The 23,827-nt window shown below is 47.3% G+C and overlaps 1 protein-coding gene across 2 annotated transcripts; it reads right to left on the bottom strand.

Moving 5' to 3' along the window:
- Nucleotides 1–1,022: 1,022 nt before the first annotated feature.
- Nucleotides 1,023–22,686, bottom strand: LOC104067920 (neurotrypsin). Of its 2 annotated transcripts, none has more exons than XM_054071821.1 (16): nucleotides 22,205–22,686; nucleotides 20,724–20,942; nucleotides 18,159–18,204; nucleotides 16,565–16,801; nucleotides 15,209–15,332; nucleotides 14,288–14,463; nucleotides 13,672–13,819; nucleotides 12,704–12,882; nucleotides 12,148–12,289; nucleotides 10,894–11,096; nucleotides 9,820–9,961; nucleotides 9,353–9,558; nucleotides 8,735–8,813; nucleotides 8,366–8,488; nucleotides 7,577–7,857; nucleotides 1,023–5,901 (listed from the first exon to the last, which is right to left on the bottom strand). In XM_054071821.1, exons 2-16 carry the CDS (start codon nucleotides 20,793–20,795, stop codon nucleotides 5,591–5,593), a joined length of 2,469 nt encoding a protein of 822 aa, XP_053927796.1. In that variant the 5' UTR covers nucleotides 20,796–20,942; nucleotides 22,205–22,686; the 3' UTR covers nucleotides 1,023–5,590. The 2 variants fall into 2 exon arrangements, with proteins under 2 accessions (XP_053927796.1, XP_053927795.1); XM_054071820.1 differs by lacking the exon at nucleotides 22,205–22,686 and adding an exon at nucleotides 21,412–22,149.
- Nucleotides 22,687–23,827: the final 1,141 nt, after the last annotated feature.

The following is a 23,827-nucleotide window of genomic DNA, read 5'->3' as shown; positions in this document are numbered from 1 at the left end:
GGCAATCTGAAACGAGTAGGCTCATGCTGTATGCTCCTCCCAAGCTTTTTCACCACATGAAGGCAGCAGGCAAGTGCTTTAATACAAAACACAAAACCTGACAGACTTGTAACCTTAACCACAGTTTTGACTTTGTTCTTTTCGCAGGCAGTGACTGCAAAAGAGCGCTGCGGAGCTGCCTTGGTGACACAATGCCCACTGACACATGGAAAGCAGTCTGAAATGCCTGCACGCTGCTTCCCACTTTTGCACATGCAGGAGAAGAAATGTAGGCAGCATAGAAAACCCCAAAGGCAGATGTGAAGTGAGCGAGACATTAACCACAAGCAGCTCCTTTTTCAGCACGTGCGTGTCAGTTCCCAGCAGCAGCCCGGAGTCAGCACACACAGTTATACACTATAATACTTGGAGTCTCTCAGGATCAGCTACGTCAACCCCTAGTCCAACTATACTGAATTGGGAAGCTTGTGCAGTAGCAGTGGTCTTGCAAGGAGCTGGGCTGTTTTTCAAACTAGACCTTTTATACAGCAATACAGATCCCCGCGGTGGGGGGTGGCAGGGGCTGCAGCTCATTCTGACTGCATTGCCCTCCTCCTGCTTCCACTTTTCCAGAGGCTGGCTTAGATTCTTAGAGTGGTGACACATGAATCGGAGACTGAAAGGAGACTAAATCATGCTGAACAAGTTTGTTCAGAGGTAGTATAGTAAGATTATAAAGTTGATATACAAATCAGAATATAAAGTTGATATACTAAATACTGTTTAGTGTTAGGTGCAATGAGCTGACCTACAGATACCCCTTACCTGTTCCAAATGGCCAAATGTGTGGTGTTTGAAGAACTTTGCATTTCATTGTAGTGGCAGCTACCACGATGATGACTTTGTAACTTGTTGTACTGAAGCATGTTAATGCTGCTCTAAAAAGAACATTAGTATAGAGATTTAATTAGCTTAATTCAGTACTGAAAAAAATCCTAAAACCTGCCCTTGGAACAGGTTCCTTTATTAAAAACAAGACAGAGACCCACACAGTAACAGCATAATCTATTTATTCGCATACCTTGAGAGCCATTGGTGCTGATCCAGGTTTGGCACTTGGCTGATTTCAGAGCTACTCAGCCTCTGGTTAGGAGAAAGGGATGTTAATGGGACCAAGTGGGCTACACCACCAGTAAGTTTTTCTTCTTTATGTGGGAAATTAAATGTTTTTCTGAACAAGTGAAAATACAGTCTGAGTTGTGTGTTGGTCTGGGTCAAAGTCCCTTGTTCCACAAGGAGTGGTCCTGCCCTCATCACCACCGGAGGCCCTCTGTCTCCAAGAAACTCCCAGTGAGTCTATCAAGATGGTATTAAACACTACAGTGCAGTTCACCTCTCAAAAGCTTTCACCTGATTGCTGCATATGCACATGAAATCTGACTGCAAGTTCTTGAGGTAACACTGAAGCTTTTTGGGGTGACAAGACTTCAGGATATTGGCTCCAGAAAGGAAGGAAAGCAGGCAGACAAAAGGCAGGCTCACCTCTCTTACCCCTGAGAGAACAAATACCTGTGTTCATGGTTCCTCAACAATGCCTCCACTAACACCTTTGAGAAATTGGTCTGTTGTTCTCTGCTACAAGTGTACAAGGATTACAAGGGCAATTGACACCCCGTCCAGAGTAATAAAGAGCTGCCTGATTAATTACAGCATAGAACTCTTTAGAACAGTGTTCAGCTACAGCAAAGGGATAAATCTATAATCTAGCTTCAGTTGACCGAAGTCTGGGCTGGTGTCAAGACAGGGCTGACAAGGGTACCAGTGCAGGCACTGCAGGTCAGGACAACACCAGCACTACGTCAGCCTTTGTGGAGCCCTGGGGTACTCCCTCAAAGAGGGATACATGGAGCAGCAATAGCTGCTCCGTAGACCCTTTCCATAGCCATGTGTCTACTCATGTCAATGCTCCCAGCCGATCACAGTGACATTCCCTTTCTCATACAACCAGTGTGTGCCACACAGCTATAGGAGCATCCATGTGGCACAGTGCAGACACCAGCAACAGTGACTGAGCTCTCAGACCCTGGAAATAGTGTATGAGTATTAGTCTTATGCAACAGAGTAGTGTTTCAGCCCTGAAGGTACGTCAGCCAAGGCAGAGCTCTACACAGCCGTTCAGGTGCTCCCTGCCTAGAACTGTGCTGCACTCCTCAGCCATACCTGCAGCCATCACCCTGAGCTGAAGGGCTGCTCTGCCTGCCTGAGATGGGGGAAATCAGCCTTGGTGGATTTTCATCCCGTTATAGTAAGGCTGCCACCAAGACCACACTAGCGAGTTTAAAGCTCGCTCCAGCATACATACATCATACACATACGGGGCTGACACCACTGACAGCATTGCCTGCTGTAAAAAATAATACTGAATGCAATCAGCAGATGGCACAGCTTCCCCTGGCAAACTGCAGTCTGTTCTGGTTAGCAAAACTCAAATATCCAGCAGAAGGAGAAGCCATGGAGAGCCAGTCAGCATGGTATCAGATACCGAGATGGTTTGGGGTGAAGATAGACAGAAACCACTGTTTTAGAAAGGGACTGTCTCTAGGGTAATGGACAACAGAGAGGATAAAGCCAGGCCTCTTGTTTCCTATCATAGCTGAGAGCACAAGGACAGATGGGATTCAATGACAACAAAAGGCATTTAATTCAGCAGCTATAAAAAGAAATTACATGCTGTGGAGAATAGAATTATATTGGTTCTCATCACCAGAAAATATTGAGGCTGAGAGCTTAGCTGCATTAAATAAGGGATTAAACATTTATATGAAAGATCAAGGCTGATTACACTAAACAGTTTTTTAAAAGTTAGGGATATAAACTCTCATGCTTTAGAAAAAGAATAATCACAAAAGGATAGTGCATAGTGTTTATATGACACTCAGAGGACAGAGTACTTGTATTTCTGTTTTTAGTAATAATAGTAGTAATACAAGTAATTAATTTCAATAGGCCAAGAACAAAACTGTCCCAAAGGCAAATCTGTTAGAACTTGTTCGGTACAAACTCACACATAGTATCCTTTGAAATACCTGCTGCTGGTCAACACGAGGTACAACACACAGTCCTAGGGTGGCTGGGTGCCTCTCATCCAGCCAGGCAGTCCCAGAAAGCCAAAGCACATGTGTTTGGTTTCCGCCACAATCCCAGTTTAAACAGTAAAGAGCAACAGCGCTGCTCTGGAACAGTGCTCTGGCCTGGGGGCAGCTGAAGGTGTAAGCCAAACCACTCCATGTTTCCCAGACAGGTACTGTTGCTGCCTGTGTGAAACTTGGCATTTAATCCCCTGCAAGATCAGAGGTCTGTAACACAAATGCCCTCAGTCCTCCTGCCATTTCAATTCTTGGCAGCTAAGGAGCACTCTGCAGTGGCACTGAGGACTCTGCCAGCTACTGTAGGACAACACAGCAGCACAGAACAGAGCACAGCGCTGCCCAAGGATCAAGCCTAGCACTTCAAACTGGGTTAGCAGCACAAGCTGCGCTGCAGACATTCAGCCCCTCAAGAAGAGGAACAAACAGATCAGAGCTGTCTCAAAGGCCAGTTTGCAGAGGTTCTGACACACTGCATGTTTCCATGATTCCTACAATTTTTTTTTAAAATCAAGTTTCTATTGTGGCCCATTACTGGGAGCCCATTTGTCCTATAATCCCTGGGGAGGGTGAATGGAACAGTTCAGTTCAGCATTCACACATGAAAATCAGCCACTTAGGCAGGTCAGTGTCTTTCCATTAAGCTGTTTCATACAAGACAAATTAAATCTTGAGGTAGTCACTATTTACTGAATCCAAGGCGATTTCTAGAGCTGTCACCACATGCCCTGCAACATGACATTGCTAATCCACAGGCTGTGCTCTTGCCTGGGCAATCCCTAGGTACTGAATACCCCTGTGCCCTGAGTGCAGACCTTCCAGACAGCAGTCAGTGCCTGACCTGACAGCATGAGCGAACCCAAAACGTGCACATCTGCACAAGATATGTCCCATTCTGTATCACCTCTCCATGTTCACTTCCTTGGCTGCAAATCAGAGCTCACTGCCCCTTGCTCCCAAAGAGACCTGCCTGTGCTCTGGATGTCCACACACAGCGAGAAGGCACAGTGTGCTGCACGACTGTTAATGCACTTGGCCCTTCTGTCTGTTTTTCTACCTACTCAAGAAATATTAACTTACAAAAATGATTAAGGCCTACAGGGAAACTGTTCATTTGCTTGGATGAGAAGGAAGGAAGAAATCAAAGCATTCAATAAGCCCTGCTGTCTCTCAGCATTATTTCTGTCCATGCGGAAAGCTACAGCTTGACAGCACCGCTCACGCACCCTTGAGTTAAGCCAGATCACTTCCACTCAGAGGAGCAAAAAGGGAAACAGTGCAAAGGAGAGAGGAAGCATAGCCGAGAGGCTGCAAGAAGAGGACACACTTTGGGAGAGTGGGAAGCTGCTTCGCAGCACACTTTACTGTTTTACACCTGAAGCACATTACTCACTCCCCATGTTTGTTCTGTATCTATACCACAGGAGTATTCCCATGTTTTGTAGGAGAACTGTGAACACAGAGATATTAAAGACTAACTGCACAAATAAAGGGCAATAAAGGTGAATAAGGTACCAGGAGAAAGTCTCTACAGTGCTGTTAAATCGTGATTCAACACCTCAATGTTTGAGATTAACATTAAATTTAGATTTAAAGAAAAATAACATGTCTATTCAGCCTTTTGAGGTCACATTTTTAAGTTCTTTGTACTAATCACAAAGGCAAGAAAGCTATTATCTCTTAAAAATGAAGATGTACTCTCATACTAACAACTGTTTCTAGGACATACTGCTTTAAGGAAGAAAAAAACTCCAAAATACAGAAGAACCACTATATTGAGAAAGCAGCAATAAAACCACAGCACCTGGCAGCTGGAAATGTGACACATTTCCAGGAGGGACAAGTATCTCTCAGCAGGGACAGACACTTTAAAGATACCACATGGGAGCAGACCTACTATTCAAAAGAAAGAAGGTTCCTCCTAGAGATATAACAAAGAAGGGAAAAAAACCAGCTGTTGGTCGTTCCCCATCTCAGGTCAAATATTCTGATTCCTGGGACTGAAGAGAGCTGTTATGAAAAAGTATCTGAAGATTTCCACTATGCCAGAGCCTGGTGCCATCTTCCAAGCATCCCACCTCTCCTTGCAGCATTTTTCAAGTATGCAAACATAAAACAAAAAGGGATAGAGGTACAGGGGTAGGTCTCCCTCCACTTCCACCATTTCTGTGTGCCAGGGCAAACGAACAAGTGTGATTGCATTACAGGACACAGACAGTCAGAACAGCAGAATTCTCATTCTAACCAGGGGGCACTTGCTTTCTCTGCTCAGAGATTATGGACTAAAGTGAAACCAAAGACTTTAAAGAATCAGCCATCACTGTTTTTCTCTCCCTTCTATGTTGAAGTCTGTTCTCAGTGTTCAATGACAAATAAATCTCCCTCAGTCACAGGCCAGCAGCCACAGCTGTCTGCCCCCGCAGGGCAAAGGGACGTACGTTGAAGTTCCTCGAGTGCGGGCGTTTTCATTTTAGCTTGGTCACTCTCTTGATCCACGGTACATATTTGCTGACCTTTGTATACACCCCGGGGGAATCCTTCCGACCACAGCCATAACCCCAGGAAGTGATCCCCAAGATGATCCAGCGTCCGTTTGCCCTCTGACACATGAGTGGCCCTCCGCTGTCACCCTGGCAGCTGTCCACCCGCTTCTCTTCAGAGAGGTTCCCAGCGCAAATCATGCGGTTAGTGAACTTCTGCCCATAGCGGACCTCGCAGTCTTCCCGTGGGAGAAGGGGCACCACGCCCTGCAGCAGAGTTCTTGAATAGGACTTCCCTGCAACGGAACAGACCAGCCACACCGATTCACATACAGACAACAGCAGCAACCTAGAGCAACGGTGCTCCACACAAAAAACAGGTGTTTGCACATTCAATGTCAAGGCTGCGGCACAGAAACAGGCCAGGCTCAGCATTTCTGAACCATCAGAGCTTCAGAGAACAGCACTGCCAAGCCAGACCACAAGAAAGAGCTATAGGATCAAAGAGGCGGGGAAGAGGTTGGAAAAAGAGGTTAGATCAAAGGATGAGTCTTACTCCTGTTTCTGCCAACAACCAACATGAACCTTGTTCAATTTATTTCGCTTCTCTGAGCCTCTGTTTCCCCCTCTGTAAAACAAGGACAGTGCTTTCTCAAGAGAATAAATGCAGTACCGAAGGGCTCAATCCACGGAGAAGTTTTGGATGATGTTTCAGAGGCATCCAAATATTATTCAAAGGGAGCTCACTTCACCTTCGGCCAGATTTCTTTCTGTTTGCTCAAATCTCTGCTCAGTCTCTGAGCCTAGACTTGCTCAGAACACAAGGTTCCTGTCCTGTATAGAGTGTGGCCTTTCTCTGCCCAAGGTTTGTTCTGCGTACACAAGGCAGCAGGTACCTGCAGCTCTCGTTGGGAAAGCTGGGTTTGGAGCATGGGAGGGATTCTAGTCGTTAAGTCCCAGCACGGCTTAAGGGAGATACATGGCCAAGCTGCCCTTTGATCCCCTCCAGACATCCTGAAGTGACATGTGCGCCTGGCGCAACTCACCCCAAAGATGAATGTATATTTGCAGTTAAACACTTGGGGCAGCAGGTGGAAAAGGATGGGTAAATCCAAAATCAACAGACAAGCTCCTGGGGCTGTTTGCCTTTTGGCAGCGAGTCTTTCTGAACATATGGCTTTACTGCAGTCCCAGCAGCCCCAGAAAGGCCTCCTTGACTCAAGACCTGCATCACACCTCAGAGCCCCAGAGGGAGAAGGACTGGACTGTCGGTTGTAAAAGTTTGTTGAGTTCAAAGCTGTCTCCAGACCTTAATAATGCGTGCATGTCAGGACTCTACCAAGCCCAGCATTTTAGAACATCACTTTCAGAGTGTTAGGTGTTTAATAATTAAAATGTTCCAGAATATTCCCTGCTCCCTTTTACCTAGGAAGCTCTGCAGCAATGTGCTGTGAGAGGACAGGTACAGGCTCTCTCAGCCCAGTGTAGAAACCAGCCTCAGAGCCTGACTGTCCCTGCAGCAATATCCAGGGAGATCAAGCATGGTAGTCTGAAGGAGATTCCTTCCACCTCCAAGCACCCATTTCACTACTACAGTGAAACATGAGGGCCTCTTGTAGGCTTTGTACACCAGCTCTGCACAGGCTGCTGCCTCAGGGTTCTGCTGTGGGCAACGGGAAGAAAGAGAGGGCTGTGGCCAGAAGGCAGCACTGTTCTCTCCCACAGCTTCAGAAGGATGATATGGCAAGGAAAGCTTTCACTGTGGACAGGGTCAAGAAGCCTCAAAATTAGAAGAAAACACAATGGCAAAAAATCACCTTGCTGCTCCGCTTCTTGACACCGTGTGCTGGCACAGACAATAGGAGCAGTAAGAACACGGCCTTGAGGTGTGCAGACATAAACTAACAGCCTGTGTAGGCTCCTGAACCCAGACTCCCCTTGGTTTCTTGCTCCTCAAGCCCCATCACTCACCTGTGTCTCCCCAGCCAGAGATGATGCAAGCTTGCCTGTTGATGTTAGACACTTCCTTCCTGTCAGGCAGGCAGACAGGCAGAACGTGGCGACTGAAGGAGACACAGTGCCCCTCTCTGCCTCGCATGCGGACCAGGGCAATATCATTGTCGTTGCTGCCGGCCCAGTAGTTTCTGTGGAGAATGATCTGCTCCACAGGCAGCTCCCTCTCAAACTCATCCTTCACGCCCGTGTGGTAGTCACCCACCCGCAGCAGGTAGCGCCGCACATCAACACCAAACCTGGGGAAAAAGACACTCAAAGTCTCGATACTCTAAAAGAGAAACAGACTCACACAAGTATCAAGTGCTGTGACACTGAACCACCTCCCACAAACTGGTGGAACAGTCCTGGCTACAGGACTGCGGGACCTCTTTAGCCAATGTGGTAATGCCAGCTGCCGGCATCAATGGGTGCCCCATGCACAGAATTTTTTTCCTATAAAAAGGACTACAGCAGTTGCAAGGCCTGTGACGTTGTGTTTGCACCTCCTTAAAGCACTGAAGAATGGCAAATGCTGTTTTCCTTCAAGTTGTAGCGCCTCAAAGTTAAGAGGGCAGGTAAAATCAGTGAAGGATAAAGCAAGCCTGCATTGAGTCATCCCTATAAGTGTGCCAAGATCACACACATCATAAGCTGAAGGTCTTGTTTTAGAAGCTTTGCTCTTGTGGTTCCACTGGGGCAGGCAGATAGCCTTGTATGAGGTTACCACGTTCATCTTTGCGTATCCCTTGGGACTCACAGACATACCTTTTGAAGCAGTGGGCTGCAGTCACCACCCAGCAGCTGCTGATCAGTGTTGCTCCGCATAGCAGACGAGTATCTCGACGAAAGCCCTTCAGCCTCAGTGAGGCCTGCCATGGCCAGCCACCTCTGAAGAAGGAACAGAGGATTAACAGGCATCACACAAAGAGGAGCTGTCTTCCTCTCTTCCCATGTACTCTGCCCCACCTGGGCTTGTCTGGCGTGTATTGTTCCCTACATAGGCCCCTTGGTTCTACTCAGGTTCAAAATCACGAAGGAAAACATGTGAATGTATTCAGCATTTGCCAGGCTACTTCCAGAGCCTGTAGGAAAGCTGGAACAGGCTCTGTCTCTCTCAGGAATTTCAGGGGGTACCTGAGAGACTTGTTTCCTCCTATGATCCTTTTCTTGCGACGGTGAAGCAGGCGCATCCCACACACAGCAGATTCTGGACCTGCACAGCAAAGTTAGAGCAGTTGGGTAGATATCTTCACCTCAGGTATACAGAATTGCCGTCACAGAGCCAAATACCATTTGCCTTCCCTGAGGGCATCGATCCGCACGGTATCTGACTGCACTGTGTTGTGCACACGGAATTCATAAATTTCATCCCGTAGGATTCCTCAGTTTTGGTGGAGATGCCTACCTCCAGTATCTGCACTCTTCTGCCAGGAAAGGAACCTCTACCACTATTTCCTCAGTGCTCTAACCCTAAAGTTTGCTCATGGCTAAAACTCTAAGGAAGGTTATGGTGACATGGCTGTGGGGAGTTCTGCCGGCTCAAAGCCTCCTGGGTGGAGCTCCTCATTCTGGAGCACTCTGTGCTCATAAGGAGAGACAATGAAAACAAGGGAAAAGCAGGAGGTGCAGGACAGGACATACTTATTTTGTAAAGTATGAGAAAAAAGATGAGAAAAACTATGGGGAAAAGCATAAAATCATGCAGAGATACTGAAGTCCCAGATATGTGCACAGAAGAAATGGGCATATCACCTGTTCTTCTGATGTCCTGGACCTTCTCTTCCACATAGTCGCAGATCACACCGGCATCCTCACTGTGCCAGCAGCTGTGAATCGCAGTGTCAGGCCTGACACATTGCCCCAGGCTGTGCTCTGTGCCACTGCATTCCACGTTGTCCAGGTGGATGGGCCCATGGCCTTCACCAAAATAAGCCATAGCCCTGGCTTTTGCTGTACCGCTGCAAGTAGAGAGAGGGTGACTAGTGTGCAACAAGCAGGAGGCAGGTGAACCTGAAGCACCAGCACATGTCAAGAGAAATAATATTCATGTGTCACTCCGCACACAGGCAGTGGAACAGCACTTGCTGAAGGCACTGCGAGGACAGGACCCTACTCCCTCAAGCATACACAGGTTTGCCAGAACTAAGAAATGAAGCCCCATAAACAGGTCCAGAGAGAAGCTGTTTGTATCTACAAGATGTGTGTACCAGAGCTCTTACCTGAATCCCAGCTGCCTGCAAACTACCGTGGCATCTCTGTCTGTCCAACTGTCACCACAGACACTGCCCCACTGCCCATTCACGAATACCTCCACCCGTCCCTCCTTGGTGCTTTCTCCATCCACCAGCCGCACAGGAGGCCCTGCAGCAGAGAACACACGGGTCACTGCAAACAAAGATACCAGAGAGTGTGAGGTGCCCAGAACTTGAGCTCTGTAGGAAAGGGTGAATCCTAGTGAGCTTCAAAAAGAGTATTTCTATACAATGAATGTGACCCTCATTTCAACTCCATGCTGAATCAGAAAACCACATGCATATTAATTTATTTAATACATACTGGAAATCATTAGGGGATCATATTCTGAAAGCTGAATAAAGAGGAGAACATGAACAGATGGAAAGTTATCAACTCTGAGCCAAGAGTGGACAAGCTTAAACATGCCTTGGAAATAAACCCTTTAAATTATAAAACTATTTTATTATTCCAGGCAAAAGAAGAATTCTACATCCAGGAAACACAAAAAAAGTTGGATGCTATTTCAATTAAAAATGTCTGGCAAATAGGAAGGTCTCCTGTAGTAAGGCTGCAAATAAATAAGAAAATCATGCTAACTTGAAAGATATTCACAATTTTAACTAGAAGAGTGCCTTCCACACACAAAAGTGCCAATTTCTACCCAACAGCCCCCTGCATCTGAAGTCCTCCTGTCCTGGCAAGGTGTGACACCAACGTAACTACACTGGTTTAGGAAAGGTCCAGTTAAAGTGGTCCTGTGACATGGGGCCGAGGTGTCATCAGCAAGCAATGGCACACCAAGACAGCCACTGTCTCTCAGCGCCTCAGGTTTGTTTTAGAGGCTGCCCACAATTGCCTCCAGTTTCAAATTCTCTGCAGGTCTGGCCATGGGTCCAGTGGAGCCACAGCTCTGTGGCTGTGCCCCAGGACAGCCAGGGCTCCTTCCTAGCAGTCCCCCTCAAAGGATAGGGAAAACTCCCACATCTGCCAGGCTCCCAAAGGAACAGACCAGCAGGTGACACTTCCTCACTGTCCAGGACAAGAGGCAAGGCAGTTACCCAGGCTGCCGTCCATGACCACGTTGCCCTCGGGGGAACAGCGGACGCCCACATCCTCCACATGCGAGCAGTCGTGCTGCCCCCAGTTGCTGTGGGGACAGTCCAGGAGGGACAGCTCTGTTCCCAGACAAGCCACATCATCCAGCAGGATAAAGCCTTGGCCAGCAGTATAGTCACCTTCAGAGGCCAGGGTGGCAGGACCACTGGAGGAAGGAAACAGAACAAAACATCAGGTTCATTGAAACTTATTAATCCCACAGAGAGATCCATGCTTGGGCCAAAAGGGAGATTGTCCTGCAGAGCCCAGCTGTGCTGTTGGTGGCCTCCTGACCTAAACTGCTCAGTAACAGGCAGGAGGGCAGCCAAGCAGCTTGCACATCTCACCAGCCTCTGTCCCCATGGTGGGCTGCTCTGACCAGTGGGTTTCCAGTGACTTGTCAGAAGCACAGAGTAGCACAGAGGGCCAGCTACACCCAGAGCCTGGTACAGACACCAGGTACATCAGTCTGGGGAGGGGCTAGCAGAGGAGGCACCAAAACCACCAACGTTTAATTCATTCTACTTCCTTCTATAGGAAGCAGCTACCTGAAACTGAAATGCAGAAAGCTGACAACTTTTAGGCACTACAAGAGATAACAAACACAGTTGAAGCTGAACTCAAAGCGGAGATTTAGTTTAGTCTTTTTTTCAATCCATAAAGCTGAGATTTTACGAGGGTACTCTAATCACACTAAAAAAAAAGCCACAAAAAAAGTCTTTGCTGACTCCAAGACCAGAATATCCTGATTTTAAATCTTCCTCAAAACCATACCTGGAGTTACAACAGTTCAGCAATGAGCTGAAAGAAAAGGATTACGAAAATCCCCAAGATTACTCTTTGTTTGCACTGATGAAGTTTGTTCAGCTGCTGAGGCAGGTGAGGTGTTCGGCTGACAGAGCAGAGGGGATGGCGATGCAAGGTTAAGGAGTACTGAGAGAACTTCCTGCCTTTGGTGAGAGGCTCATAAGGACAGTACCAAGCCTGTTACCTGCTTTGAAAACAGCTGAGGCAGGAGATAATAAAAACACATTTTTTTCCCCAGGAAAGGATGTGGATACCTATTAATCTTTTCTGAATAAAGTCATATAACGGTAATAACTCTTCTAACAAAGACAGCATTGAAGGATTAAGGTCCAGCCTAGCCCAGTGAAGGGGGATGGAATCTAATAACTGAAATTAGGAAACACAGACACTGTACACACTCTCAGTCCTACCTGAAGCCCAGCTGCCTGCAGACCACCTGGGCATTGAGGTCTGTCCAGCCATCGTCACACACTGTGCCCCAGTCTCCGTTGTAATAAACCTCTACCCTGCCTTCGTGGGGACTGCGGCCACCAGCCAGCCTGACAGACCCCTCTGCAAGGGGAGGGAGAAGGGAAAGTGAGCACTCAGTGGATGAGAAGAGAAACAGCCCATGCCCCACTGCTGCAGTCTCTGTGCAGCTCACGAGTGAAAGAACCAAAGGCAGAGATATCTATAGGTACTTGAAAAATACACTTCAATTAACCCCAATGCAGCCCCTCTGTCAAGGAAGAATCCACCTCGGCCATTCCACGTCACCTATGGAAAGCTGTGGGAACACCACCAAGCCTGGATCTGATTAATTCCCACCTGCTGTTCACTCTCTGGGCACATGTCTGGCATCCCCTGTGGGAACCACACACACAAGCCCCACAGGATCCTAAAGGAGGGTTCTATCTGCTGAGCAAGCCATGTGATGTGCGATGGAGACCCAGTACATGCGACTGGCACCGAGCTACAGATCCATACCTGTGAAAGGGTCACAGGAAACCCCGGCATCTTCAATGTGGTCGCAGTTCTGCTGTCCCCAGTCACTCTTCTTGCACTGGTCAAGCGAGAGTTCATTGCCTGAGCAATCCACTTCATCCAGCAGGATTGGGCCAGATCCCTGCCCATAGTGAGCCCAAGACAAGGCTTTTGGGTTCCCACTGCAGATGGCACAGACACAAGAAAGGTCACAGCTTTGTGTCCTCAGTCTGCCACCCACAGGCAGCATCCTCCCACACAGACTCTGATGATTTCTGAGCGGTGTTGCCTACTGTTAACCAATATCCCATATTGGAAAGGTTTGTAACAAGATCTTCCAACAGTACAAAAATGTGCTCACAACATGAGCAGTTCAGACACCTAGGCGGTCTCCAAGACAACGATGTTCAATATCAGTGACAGGTAAAACTCCCAGAGTTTGAGGATCTCAGACCTGAATCATTACTGTAAGCATCTCTGTCATGATGTGATTTTCAAGCATGCTCAGTACACAGCAGCTCCCATGTTAAGCTCTGAATGGCACACAGGAGAGTGGGGTGTGCTCCCTTGCTTTGCTGACTGAAGAGGATAAGGGCCGTCAGTGAAACTGAAGGTGTTTGAACTTAACCAAGTAAACAACTGCATTTCACATATGGAAATCACTGCAACAAGTTACCACTGAGGCCAAGAAGATTTGCATTAGGGCGTATGTGCAAAAATAATGAACATGGATAAACACAAACAAAACTCAGATGGAGATTCACCAACTCTTTCTCACAGCATAAACCCACAAGAGTGACAGGGATTTAGTACAAAAACCCTTTATGGGATGATCACTCCAGAATTATCTTTCCTGGGGTTTATGTGTGGCTCCTATATAAAGGGCTGTGCTAGAGTGAAGGGGCATGCTCTCATGTTCTTCATCCTGCCTAACTCTGTTGCCACTTCATGACGTACAGCAGGGAAATTACCTGAGTCCCAGCTGCCTACAAACTACTTCAGCGTCCCGGTCATCCCACTGGTCGTCACAGATGGTGCCCCACTTGCCATTGTGGTACACCTCCACTCGCCCTTCAAAGCTCTCCTTTCCCTCGACTAAACGCAGCGGGGCACCTACACCTGTGCTTCAAGAAAGGGAAAGAGAGCACAACAGAGAAAGACAGAGACAAAGCCCATCCAGCACTTCTTGGGATGCTCCTATCCCACTCCACCACATCCTCCCCTCTGAGCCCTCTCGTGATTCCAGTCCACAGTACAGGTTGCTGCTGGTCCAGGGATGGCTCTATGGCTGCTACAGCGACAAGGACTTTGCTGCCTGCAGACAGAAACCTGGTTTGCTAAAAAGGGGATGTGGTCATAAGCAATAGCCATCTTTCAGTGACTGCAAAAGTATGCCCACCCTGAGGATTATGGGATCAGGAAAGGACAGACAATTTTCCACGGGAAGGAAGATAATCATCTGCACAGCAGGTGCAAGGAGAATATGCTCCAATTATTTGCTCTCCATAGCTTCACAACCTTAGACTTTGTATCTTAGCAGCAGCACTGATGCAAGAAACAGGGAGCAAACCTCCCCTGGACATGTACCTTCTGGAGGGACACATGTTACCGTGGCGCTCCCCTGGCTGCACACTCCAGACACCACTTCCTGATAGCCACACTGCAGCAGGGCTGTCTCGTCCCCATGGCAGTTTGCTGACTGCAGGTGCAGGGGAAGAGGCCACAATCCAGGATGGCGCTTCTTCCCAGCTGTGCCGATCTCACTGGTACAGAGAAAGCAAGAGAGCAATGATAGCACCACTTGATTTACAAGCAATGATAGCACCACTTGATTTACAAGTTCCCCTCAGTTCTTCTGACTCTGCAGTCCAACTGCAGCATTTCACATCCCAGTGAGCCCAGCTGACTGGGAGTGCATGAAGGGGTGGCTATTTACAGCCTAACAGAAGAGCACAAGCAAGCAGACAGCAATTCCCACCATCCAACCCATTTCATCTTCCCATTTACAGCAGAGGAGGTGATCTTGTCAGAAATGGCACCTTCATTGGAGAGTGATGGACAAACCATCGACAGATTCAAACATCCAAACATCCGAATCACCTTCTTCCTTCTTTGTGGTCCTTATCTCCTCACTATGTGCAATATTGAAGGTCCAAACCCCAAATTCCCAAAGAGGGTTCACACTCTCAAAAATCCTATTAGATCACTATGGTAGCTCCAGCTGGCAAAACTAAATTCGGGATACGATCTTACAGTGCACCCATCAAGGCCTTGGAGCACCAAGCAGAAACCTCAGCTTTACAAAGTTCTTGCAAATGCTGACTGGGGTTGGGCAAAGCCACATCAAAAAAACAGTAGGAAAGGACCTCAGTAAGTGGGAAATGAGACCACACAGAAAACGCCTCTCCCGCAGCCTGCACGCTATGCCAGAGGGACTGTAATCACAGAGGCTGTTCTTTCAAAGCCCACATGAACATGGAACTCTTGCAACCAGACTGAGGTTCCTACCTGAGACCTAGCTGCCTGCAGACAACACTGGCGTCCCAGTCAGTCCAGTGGTCAGCACAGATGGTGCCCCAGAGTCCACCAAAGTACAACTCCACACTGTTATCCTCAGCCAACCGCACTGCGCCTTCCAGAAGGAAAAACAAAGAAATAAAAGCTGCTATTTTCTAATGAAGATTTCAGATCAGCAAGCCTTGAACTTGAATTGTACTTGGCTTTTCTCATTCCTGTTCTTCTGGTGTTGTCACTGGAGTGACTTGGGACATGGCATCCTCCCAGCAACGGCTGTGCAGGAGGATGGCTGGCGCTAAGTCTTCTTCAAAGCCATGGTAATGCTGCCAGGAACCTTGGCTTCTGCCACAACTTCTGGATTCTCCTTCTGTGAAATCAGGATGATTGTACATACTACTTTGAAAAGGTATAAGGAACTGGCAGGCTTTCCAATTCCTTCTTACATTCCACTGATCTGGTTTCCATCGACCACCCCACCTGTGTCAAGGTAAGCGTCCTTTCCATTCCCACTGCACTACAAACACCTATCCCTGTTTAGAACGCATTTCTCCCTCGGTTATGTGCTGGGAAAAGGCTAGACCTGTCCGTAGTACCTCAAGGTGGGCACACAGCACAGTACACTGTTTGTGTCCTTCAGTTTCATGAAGCCATCTTTGAAAACACTTCCACTGGCACAGGAAAAGACTTTGTTATTTCATTTATTAAACTGGTACTCCATCTATTCTTCAAAATGTGAGAAAAGCAAGGAAGGCCAGAAAACAGGAGGACAAAAAGAACTTTTTCAAGAATATTGTGCTAGCATCAGTGTTCTGAGAGAGCTCAGCTCCCTTGCACGCCTCAGAGTAAGCAGCAGCCCTTGTATCGGCACTGCCAGGAATCTTGAAGTAAGCCTGTGACCTACCTTGCCTCAGAATATTTACAAACCTAGCCACAGAAGAATTCTTGTTATGTTTGAGCTGCTACACTTGCATGAGGAGAGCTCTGATATCGACACTTAAGGAGCAGGAGTGGGTTGTTTTCCACATAACTTAAACTGTTTTCAAAGTGGCGTAAGTTAAGAGCAAGGAAAAAAAAAAAAAAAAAAAAGGAGTCTCCCTGTCTGAGAATAAAAGCATCTATACAAGCCACTATGGCTGTGGCAGTTTAAATCCACCCCCTGCCATATACAGACGTTCTTCTCCCACACAGGCTAGCCTCTAGGCTGAATTATTTCCGCAATTCGGGACAGTTATTGTAGTGTGCTTCTTTCACAGGATGTCCAACCTGCTGCTTGCAGTCTGTGCAACATGTTTCTGCCTCAGTCCCTTGAGACAGCACGGCCCCGGCAGGGACAGGCAGTGCTCTTACCTTGGTTACAGTCACAGTTAGCCCAGCCTATGGCCCCTGACGCAAGCCGGTAAAAGCACCAGGGTGTTGTTCCCCCGTCGGGGTTCCTGCAGTGGTTGTGGTCCCCTAGGCCACGGTCCGGGTACTGCTGGATGTAGTCGGGGAACTCAGCCCAGCTGAGGCACTCTGCCCCCGCCTCAGTGACCGCCAGCGAGCCATTGTAGTACCCAAGAGGCCCGACACTGCACACGCTGGATGCTGGGACAGGAAGGGAACTGTTAGCACCACGTAAGGCATCACACACTGCAGCTCAGACAGTGTGGGAGACACCAGCTGATGCCCTGGAACACCCCTGGTGTCTGCAGTCTCGATTGCCATTTACCTGATTTTAATCCTATTGCTTTTTCAAGACAGTTGCTCAAAGAATGTTTATTTGCACTATCTAAAGTACAATTTGATCTGAAAGTCATGAACTTCCCAGGCAGACCCTTGAAATATGTTCATTCTCGGCCCAAACATCAACAATCTGAACCAGTTCCCTTTACCATCTATACCAGATGGAGAGCACTTGAGCCTGGCACAAGCTCCTCCAGTTCCTTTCCGACCTGAATAAGACACTTTTAAATCTGATCCTAGGCTCTGTAGAAGATTAATTGCCTGTCTAAATTGATTGAAACTAAGAAGAGTTTAAAATTAGCTATAATTTCATTCAATAAAGCAGGAAGGTGGGAAATGACATTCTGTTTCACTGTACATACGTTCCCACATCAGCACATCACCCAGCTTATCTGAACTTGGTCAATGGGTAGGACAGGAAAGGGAACCTATTCTGGGGGAAGCGCAGGTACCCATGTTCCAGGCCAGTGCCAATGCCTTTTCTCATGCAAAGAAACTCCAACAATTAATTTAATATGGTCTTTAACAAAAGAAGAAACCTCTCCATTCATGATCCTGAGATAAGAGAGAAACCTGATTCTGTGTGAGAGTGTGCTTTTTAGAGAGCATGACATGGGAAAAGTGGACTCAGAAATGAATAAAAGTTATAGATCTACTCATGGAATAGTAGAAATGTATAGAAAGCCCATGCTTTCAGAAAATGCTTCTGGTGCAAAGGCACATAGGGCAAACAGCAAAGGGTGCAAAAAGCTTTGCCTCATGCCACTTGCCTTCCAGCCCTGCCAAGTCCAGATAGGGCCAGTGAGAACTGAAAGGTAACTGCAAGGGGCAAAACTGAGATGCAGTCACAGGCAGATGTCTGAAAAACACACTGCACTCTGCATCCACTGACACCCTTGGGGCATACGGGAATTCAGTTGGTATTGGAGCAGAGGAAAGGTGAACATGCAAAAAAGACTGAGGCAGAGAAAGATGTGAAAGGGAAAGAACATGTGGGAGGAATACAGAACTGCAAGAGTATCAGACATGAAGAAAAGAAAGCAGGCTGGCCACTTTGAGGAAGGAGATAAAGAGGCATTGAAGCAGGAGAAACGGTTAAGAAGTGATGGAAAGAAAGTAGTAATGCCAGGTAGCAGTGGCTCATCGCACCTATGGTTTCAGATCACCACTGCAGGAAAGAATCTGCCTGATGACTGAATTAATACCTTCTTGTTCTTACCTGCACTGTGCAAGTGGTTTTGGTTGGGCTGGGATCCCAGGAAAGCCTGGGAAAAGAAACAGAGCAAAAGTAGAGAGATGATTATCCAATGAAATAAACATGGGCATGTCCTAAAAGCAACTTGGCCTTTTGCTGCTGTAGGCAAACACTCCCCAGTAACCAGCCTCTTCCCCCTCTCCTCATTGCTCCCCTGCAAATCCAATCACAGCTCTGCCCACTAACAACAAAATGACTAATTACTGGCCTGCAGAGATTTACCCTTCATCTAAGCACTATATTGCAGGGCTCTGCTTGTTCTTTTCCAGTAGAATTTGAAGCCTGAGATGCCTATGGAAAGAGAAGCTAGAAGAAATTGTTGGTACTAGTAAGAAAAGCAATGAATAAACACTCATTCTCTCTCTGCCTTGTCCTATAAACATCTACGGCCTCAGCAATAAACAGAGATGTATCTATATGATGGGATGGTGCCCCCAGGGATCCCCGTTAAAATAGTGATAAACATCTGTGTACAAAGTGGGAAACACCTAAAGAAGAAAATCCAACAAGGCCTTTTGAGGATTTTGTTTTTAATGCATGAGAATATGATATGGCCTATGGTGTTATCCAAAGGGATTAAGTAGCTAAGAAAAAAAATAAGAAACAAAACCCTTAAAATTCCAGCATCCTGTCCAGGCACAAAGCTGCATCTCCTCTTATGAGCAGTGTTTGTGGTGGTTATAACTTGGCTGCCAGCTGAAAGATAGGGGTCTCTGCTCAACACCATTTCATGGTGCCCAGGCAAGATCTTCACAGACCCAAAGTGAGAAGAAACTGTGCATGTTTCTGCTAGCTCCATGCAGTTCAATTAATTTTTAAATACCTTCTAATGAACATTTCTAATACTTTGATGTAAACAAGGAATTCTAATTCAAAAAGCAGATGTGCATGCATAAAGAATGTGAGCTCTTGGAAATGGTTCCGTGTTTCTTTAAAATTCAGTCATTTTAGAAACATAGCATCATGGAATGGTTTGGGTTGGAAGGGACCTCAAGGCACATCCAGTTCCACCACCCTACCATGGGCAGGGACACCTCCCACTGGATCAGGTTGCTCAAGGCCCCATCCAGCCTCGCCTTGAACACCTCCAGGAGTGGGGCAGCCCGACTTCTCAGGGCAACCTGAGCCGGCGAATCCCCACCCTCACCATGAAAATTTTTTTCCTAACGTCTAATGTAAATCTTACCCCTTCCAATTTAAAGCCATTCCCCCTCATCCTGTCCTTGCACATCCTGATCAAGAGTCCCTTCCCAGCTTTCCTGGAACCCTTCCAGTACTGGAAGCTGCTCTAAGGTCTCCCTGGAGCCTTCTCTACTCCAGGCTGAACAACCCCAACTCTCTCAGCCTGTCCTCATAGCAGAGGTGCTCCAGCCCTCTGATCATCTTTTGCTTTTCTCAGCTTCATCTCTCCCTGGAAAAGGAGAAGAGTAAAATTTGGAATTAAACCAATTCCACCTCTGGAGTAAGCAGAGATAGTTCCCATAGGAACCTGACTGGAATAACCCCTACTCATGGCAGATGTCATTTTCAAATCAAGATTATGAACACGGTCCTGCAGGCATTGACAACCACAGTCAAGCTCCAGCATCACCCTTTAGGAGTCAGAATGTGACACTGCACATTGAAGAGGAATTTCTGATGTGGTTCAGAAATAGCAGCTCAGTTCTCAGGGGCATATGCACAAAGGGACATACAGATAAACAGCATTTAGGTGAAAAATACTTTTCAGCCAAAAACACATGTATCTGCATGCCAACTAACAGTCTGTGAACCAACAATGCTGAAGGACTTACCTGAGAATGCCAAAGCTCTTTGCAAAGAGAGGAAAGTGAAGCAAGCTACACTTCTGTCACTGCATCAGACAGGGGACCAAGCCATAATCCAGGCTCCCTGACTTCTAGCTGTTAACAAGCACCTGCATGCCCAGGTAAGCCTGCAGGCGATAGAGGGATGGGTTGGACTAATAAAAACCTGCACATGAAAGCCTGAATCTGCTGCTCTTGGAGATGGACCATAAGCAAAAAGACTGCAGTCCAAGTAATATGCTTCCCTTCTTATGGAAGATTAGTTGCTGACAGTTCCCACAGCGGCTTCCAGAATCTCCCAACACTGACCATCGCCACCACCAAATTTTAGTGCAAACAGCCTGCGATGCAGTCACTGCCCCAAGTCCGAGTGGCTGTAAATCACCCCACCACAACAGCAGTAGGGGTATCAGTCCATCAGCAAGAAAAAGAAACAAAGGATCTCTCCTGCCAGGGTCACTGCAGTGCTGGGGAAACATAAGAAACCTGAGCCAAAGCATCTGCAAGCGCTTGTACATCCTCCTTTCCTGCTTTGTTTCCTTTTCTGAATTTCATATGCACAATGAAATAAATCCCTCCCTAAGCCCCCAGCCCTTCCCAGAGACCACAGCTGCCTGCACTCTTTAGAAAACATATTCAAGTAATAACAAGATTACTTACAGTGAGAATATTAAAAGAGCCACGTGACTTACTACAAGCAGATAGAAGAATAACCATTTCTTACCTCCACGCATGTGAGACAGGATAACAGACTGCAGAGCTCTACCAGGAGCCCAAGGACCCTGGGGATCTCCATCCCTCCTGTAGCGACTGGGCAGAAGCTCCTTCAGGCATTACATCCTCACTCAGCGGCTTCCTCCCTGCCAGGCACCACAGCCCGGATTCCCTGGAAGTAGTGCACTAGGCGCTCGGCACCGCAGGGAGCAGGATGCCGCTTCCATCCCTATGCAGGGAAAGGGATGTCAAGGCAGGGATTAAAGTTCTCAGTGGCATCACAGAAATTCACTTTCCCTGCCTGTCCTCCTTCATTCTTCTCTTCATTAAGGAGAAAAAGAAGGGAGAGAAATGAGGGAGGAAATCGTGCTCAGGATTTTGCTGCCGTTCTTGAACGGGCGGCGGCCAGCACTGGCAGGCGGGGCACAGCCTCAGCCCCCCCTTCTCCCCAGCCCTGGGCAACGCTGCTCCCCAGGGCAGACCCCCACCTTCCTGCCCTGGCTCACCCTGCCCTCTGGCTATGCCCCCTTCCCCGCAGCTGCCTCTTCTCTTTCCCCCGCAGTGATGCCTCCATCCCTCTCCCTACAGCGATTCCTCCTCCCCACGGCCACTTCCCTCTCCCCCAGCAGTGCCCCCTTCTGCAGCAGCCTCTCCCCTCTCCCCGAGACACAACAGCCACAGCTGGAGCTGTATCCTACCACAAAACCTGCAGCACCAAGCTGGAGAAGGAGACAGCTCACACACGCACGTTCACCAGAGATTAGACTTCTTGGAAGGAACCTGGACTTTATCCCCCGCCACTGCCTCCTCGATTGGCTGCTGGAGCTTCCTGAGGTCAAATGCTCCTCAGATCTGAACCCAGAAAACTTCACATTAAGTAGCTTCCAGATCTCCTCGTGGAAAACCCACAGGTGGCACAGCCCTCTCCATAGCGCATTCCTAATCCTCAGCCCTGCATCTTGCCATCACAGGTACTGTCTCCAGAGATCTTGTCCATCAAAAGTCTCCTCGACCTTGGGCTGTGAAGTTACCTCCACTTGATTGGCTGGGATGTTTTCCAGAGGGTTGATCATTATTGTATTGCTATGAACAACCCCATGGAGGTTTTTAGCGTTTTCAGCTTCCTGCTCCTTCACATGAATTAGGGGTAGAGGCTACACCAAAAGTTTTACACATTCCTAAATCTCAGAAAGTCCATCTGAAGACATTTGATCTGGGAAATTGTTTTTATGCATTCCCTGTGCCACTCCTCAGATCATTCCTATGGGAATTTCCTATATATTCTGAATTTGGAGGGATTAACTTCTGCACTTCTGCAGCATGAAACATGAAGGTCACCTTAAGAAATGAGCTCACTCCTGGCCAAGTCTGCTGAGCAGTATTTCCAAAGACACCTTCAGCATAGAAACAAGGAATGGGCTGGTAAAAACCCACTGGCTTGACAAAAAGCTGCTTTTTTTTTTCTTCCCACACTTATTGCCCATTACTCACTTCACATGACAGCTTTGTGTTGCTTCATCCTCAGTCACTCATCAAAACCAAGGAAATTCCATTACACGCTGGATGCTGAGAGGTGGGAAGGAGCCCGTTCTAGAGTGGATTTGTACCACAGTGCATGCTGGACACAGTGGATTTGGCCAAGAATTACATTCAGTTAATTAGAAGCAAATCTCCTCTATCCTCCTAGAGAGGGAAGCAGATCATCAGGGCAACAGGGGATGGAAACAGCTTAAATGCTAGAGCACACTGTAACCCTCGTGCAGCACTGGCAAAGAGGAGCCAAACAAAATGAAAATATGGGAATGTGTTGGCATTTAGAACCACTTGCTCCAGCAAACACACGAGGAAAGGATTTTCTGGAGACAGGAACAGAAAATCTACCAGCAATCAGAGAAATCTGCTCCTTTGTCAGGAGCACAGAGGTTGTTGATGCCCCGTCAGATCTCCTCTAAGTTGCTCACCTATTCAGCCCTTTATACCTGGAGAGAAACAGGGGCTCTCAACCTCTGACACAACCTAATGGAGCTTAAACCTCTAGCAAACATCTCTACTGGATAACTCTCACAGTAGCTTGTCACTTGCTTCCAAGCCAAGGCAAGGCTTTCCTGGATAAAGCGATTCCCCAGACAAAGTGGCTTCAAAGGATACACAGACCAGTGCATCAAAAGCAACAGAATTCCAAGTCTGGTGCCCAATTTCTGGTGAAATAACAAACTATGCAAAGATAGAGTGGGTTTTGCACTCACAACTCAGAGCGCAGTTCTACAACAATAAGTCTACAATTCCCTAGACTGCCTCTGTCTTGATTTTTCCAGCTTACCCTGCACAGATCTTTCTGAACAAGAAGTACTGTCTTCTTGGATGCCCTTGGCTCTCTAGAATTCTACCTATTTCTCCTGAACTGGCAGAATGACGATTCATTAAAATCAGTTAATAGCAATCATACCCAAAGCTGGAATAACACTCAAGCTGTAAGCAACAGGAGTAAGATCAAGATTCCAGCAGTTTTGCTTAAATCTTGTAAATCCGACTTAGGAGGGTAGAACAGCTAGTCAGCTTTTGTTTAATTCTTTCCCTGCCACGCAATCATACACAGGTCTCTGCAGCAATGTTCTTAACCCGTGGGCTCAGCACCAGAACCCAGCTCTCTTTTATTCCCCAGCATCATGGAGTGGTAGGAGCCTGAACGTGCAGAACAGTGTCATTCACTGCAGTTACACACATAAACTTTTAACAGAATGATCCCCAATGTAAGCGTACCACAGGATGTGTGTATGTGCCAAATATAAGCCCAGCACTGAGAGATGGGGAAATGGCAGCAGCTCAGATTGCCAAGGACAATTGGTAACTGGAGGATTTTTGCTCACAGCACACAATTCTGAGCCGAAAGAACTGCTAGAGTGCTGTTAAAAGAAGAACCTCAAAACCTAGGTGCATCTGAAAAGCATTATTGTTCCTTCCTTCTTCCTCCAAATAAATGCACTCCTTTAAGGACTGAGAAACCCCAGCAGAGTAGCTTTAGGCTTACAGTAAGGATGTAAAAGGTCAGGAAAAAAAACCCAAACAACTGAACTTGTGAACCCCACTGTGGAGCACTGACGTCTAAGATTATCT

The sequence above is a fragment of the Cuculus canorus genome, chromosome 7 (assembly GCF_017976375.1).
Source record: "Cuculus canorus isolate bCucCan1 chromosome 7, bCucCan1.pri, whole genome shotgun sequence".
Lineage (NCBI taxonomy): Eukaryota > Metazoa > Chordata > Aves > Cuculiformes > Cuculidae > Cuculus > Cuculus canorus.
Note: the sequence above shows the minus strand (reverse complement) of the source record. Positions and strands in the feature narration are given on the sequence as shown.

What these genes read in the sequence shown, in the direction of transcription:
- LOC104067920 (XM_054071821.1), bottom strand. Translation starts at nt 20,795, where the DNA reads ATGGAGATCCCCAGGGTCCTTGGGCTCCTGGTAGAGCTCTGCAGTCTG. An exon ending in AACATGTGTCCCTCCAGAAG is followed by an intron (nt 13,820 to 14,287) that starts GTACATGTCCAG and finishes CTTGAAGCACAG; the next exon opens with GTGTAGGTGCCCCGCTGCGT. An exon ending in TGTAGGCAGCTGGGACTCAG is followed by an intron (nt 12,883 to 13,671) that starts GTAATTTCCCTG and finishes TGCCATCTGCAG; the next exon opens with TGGGAACCCAAAAGCCTTGT.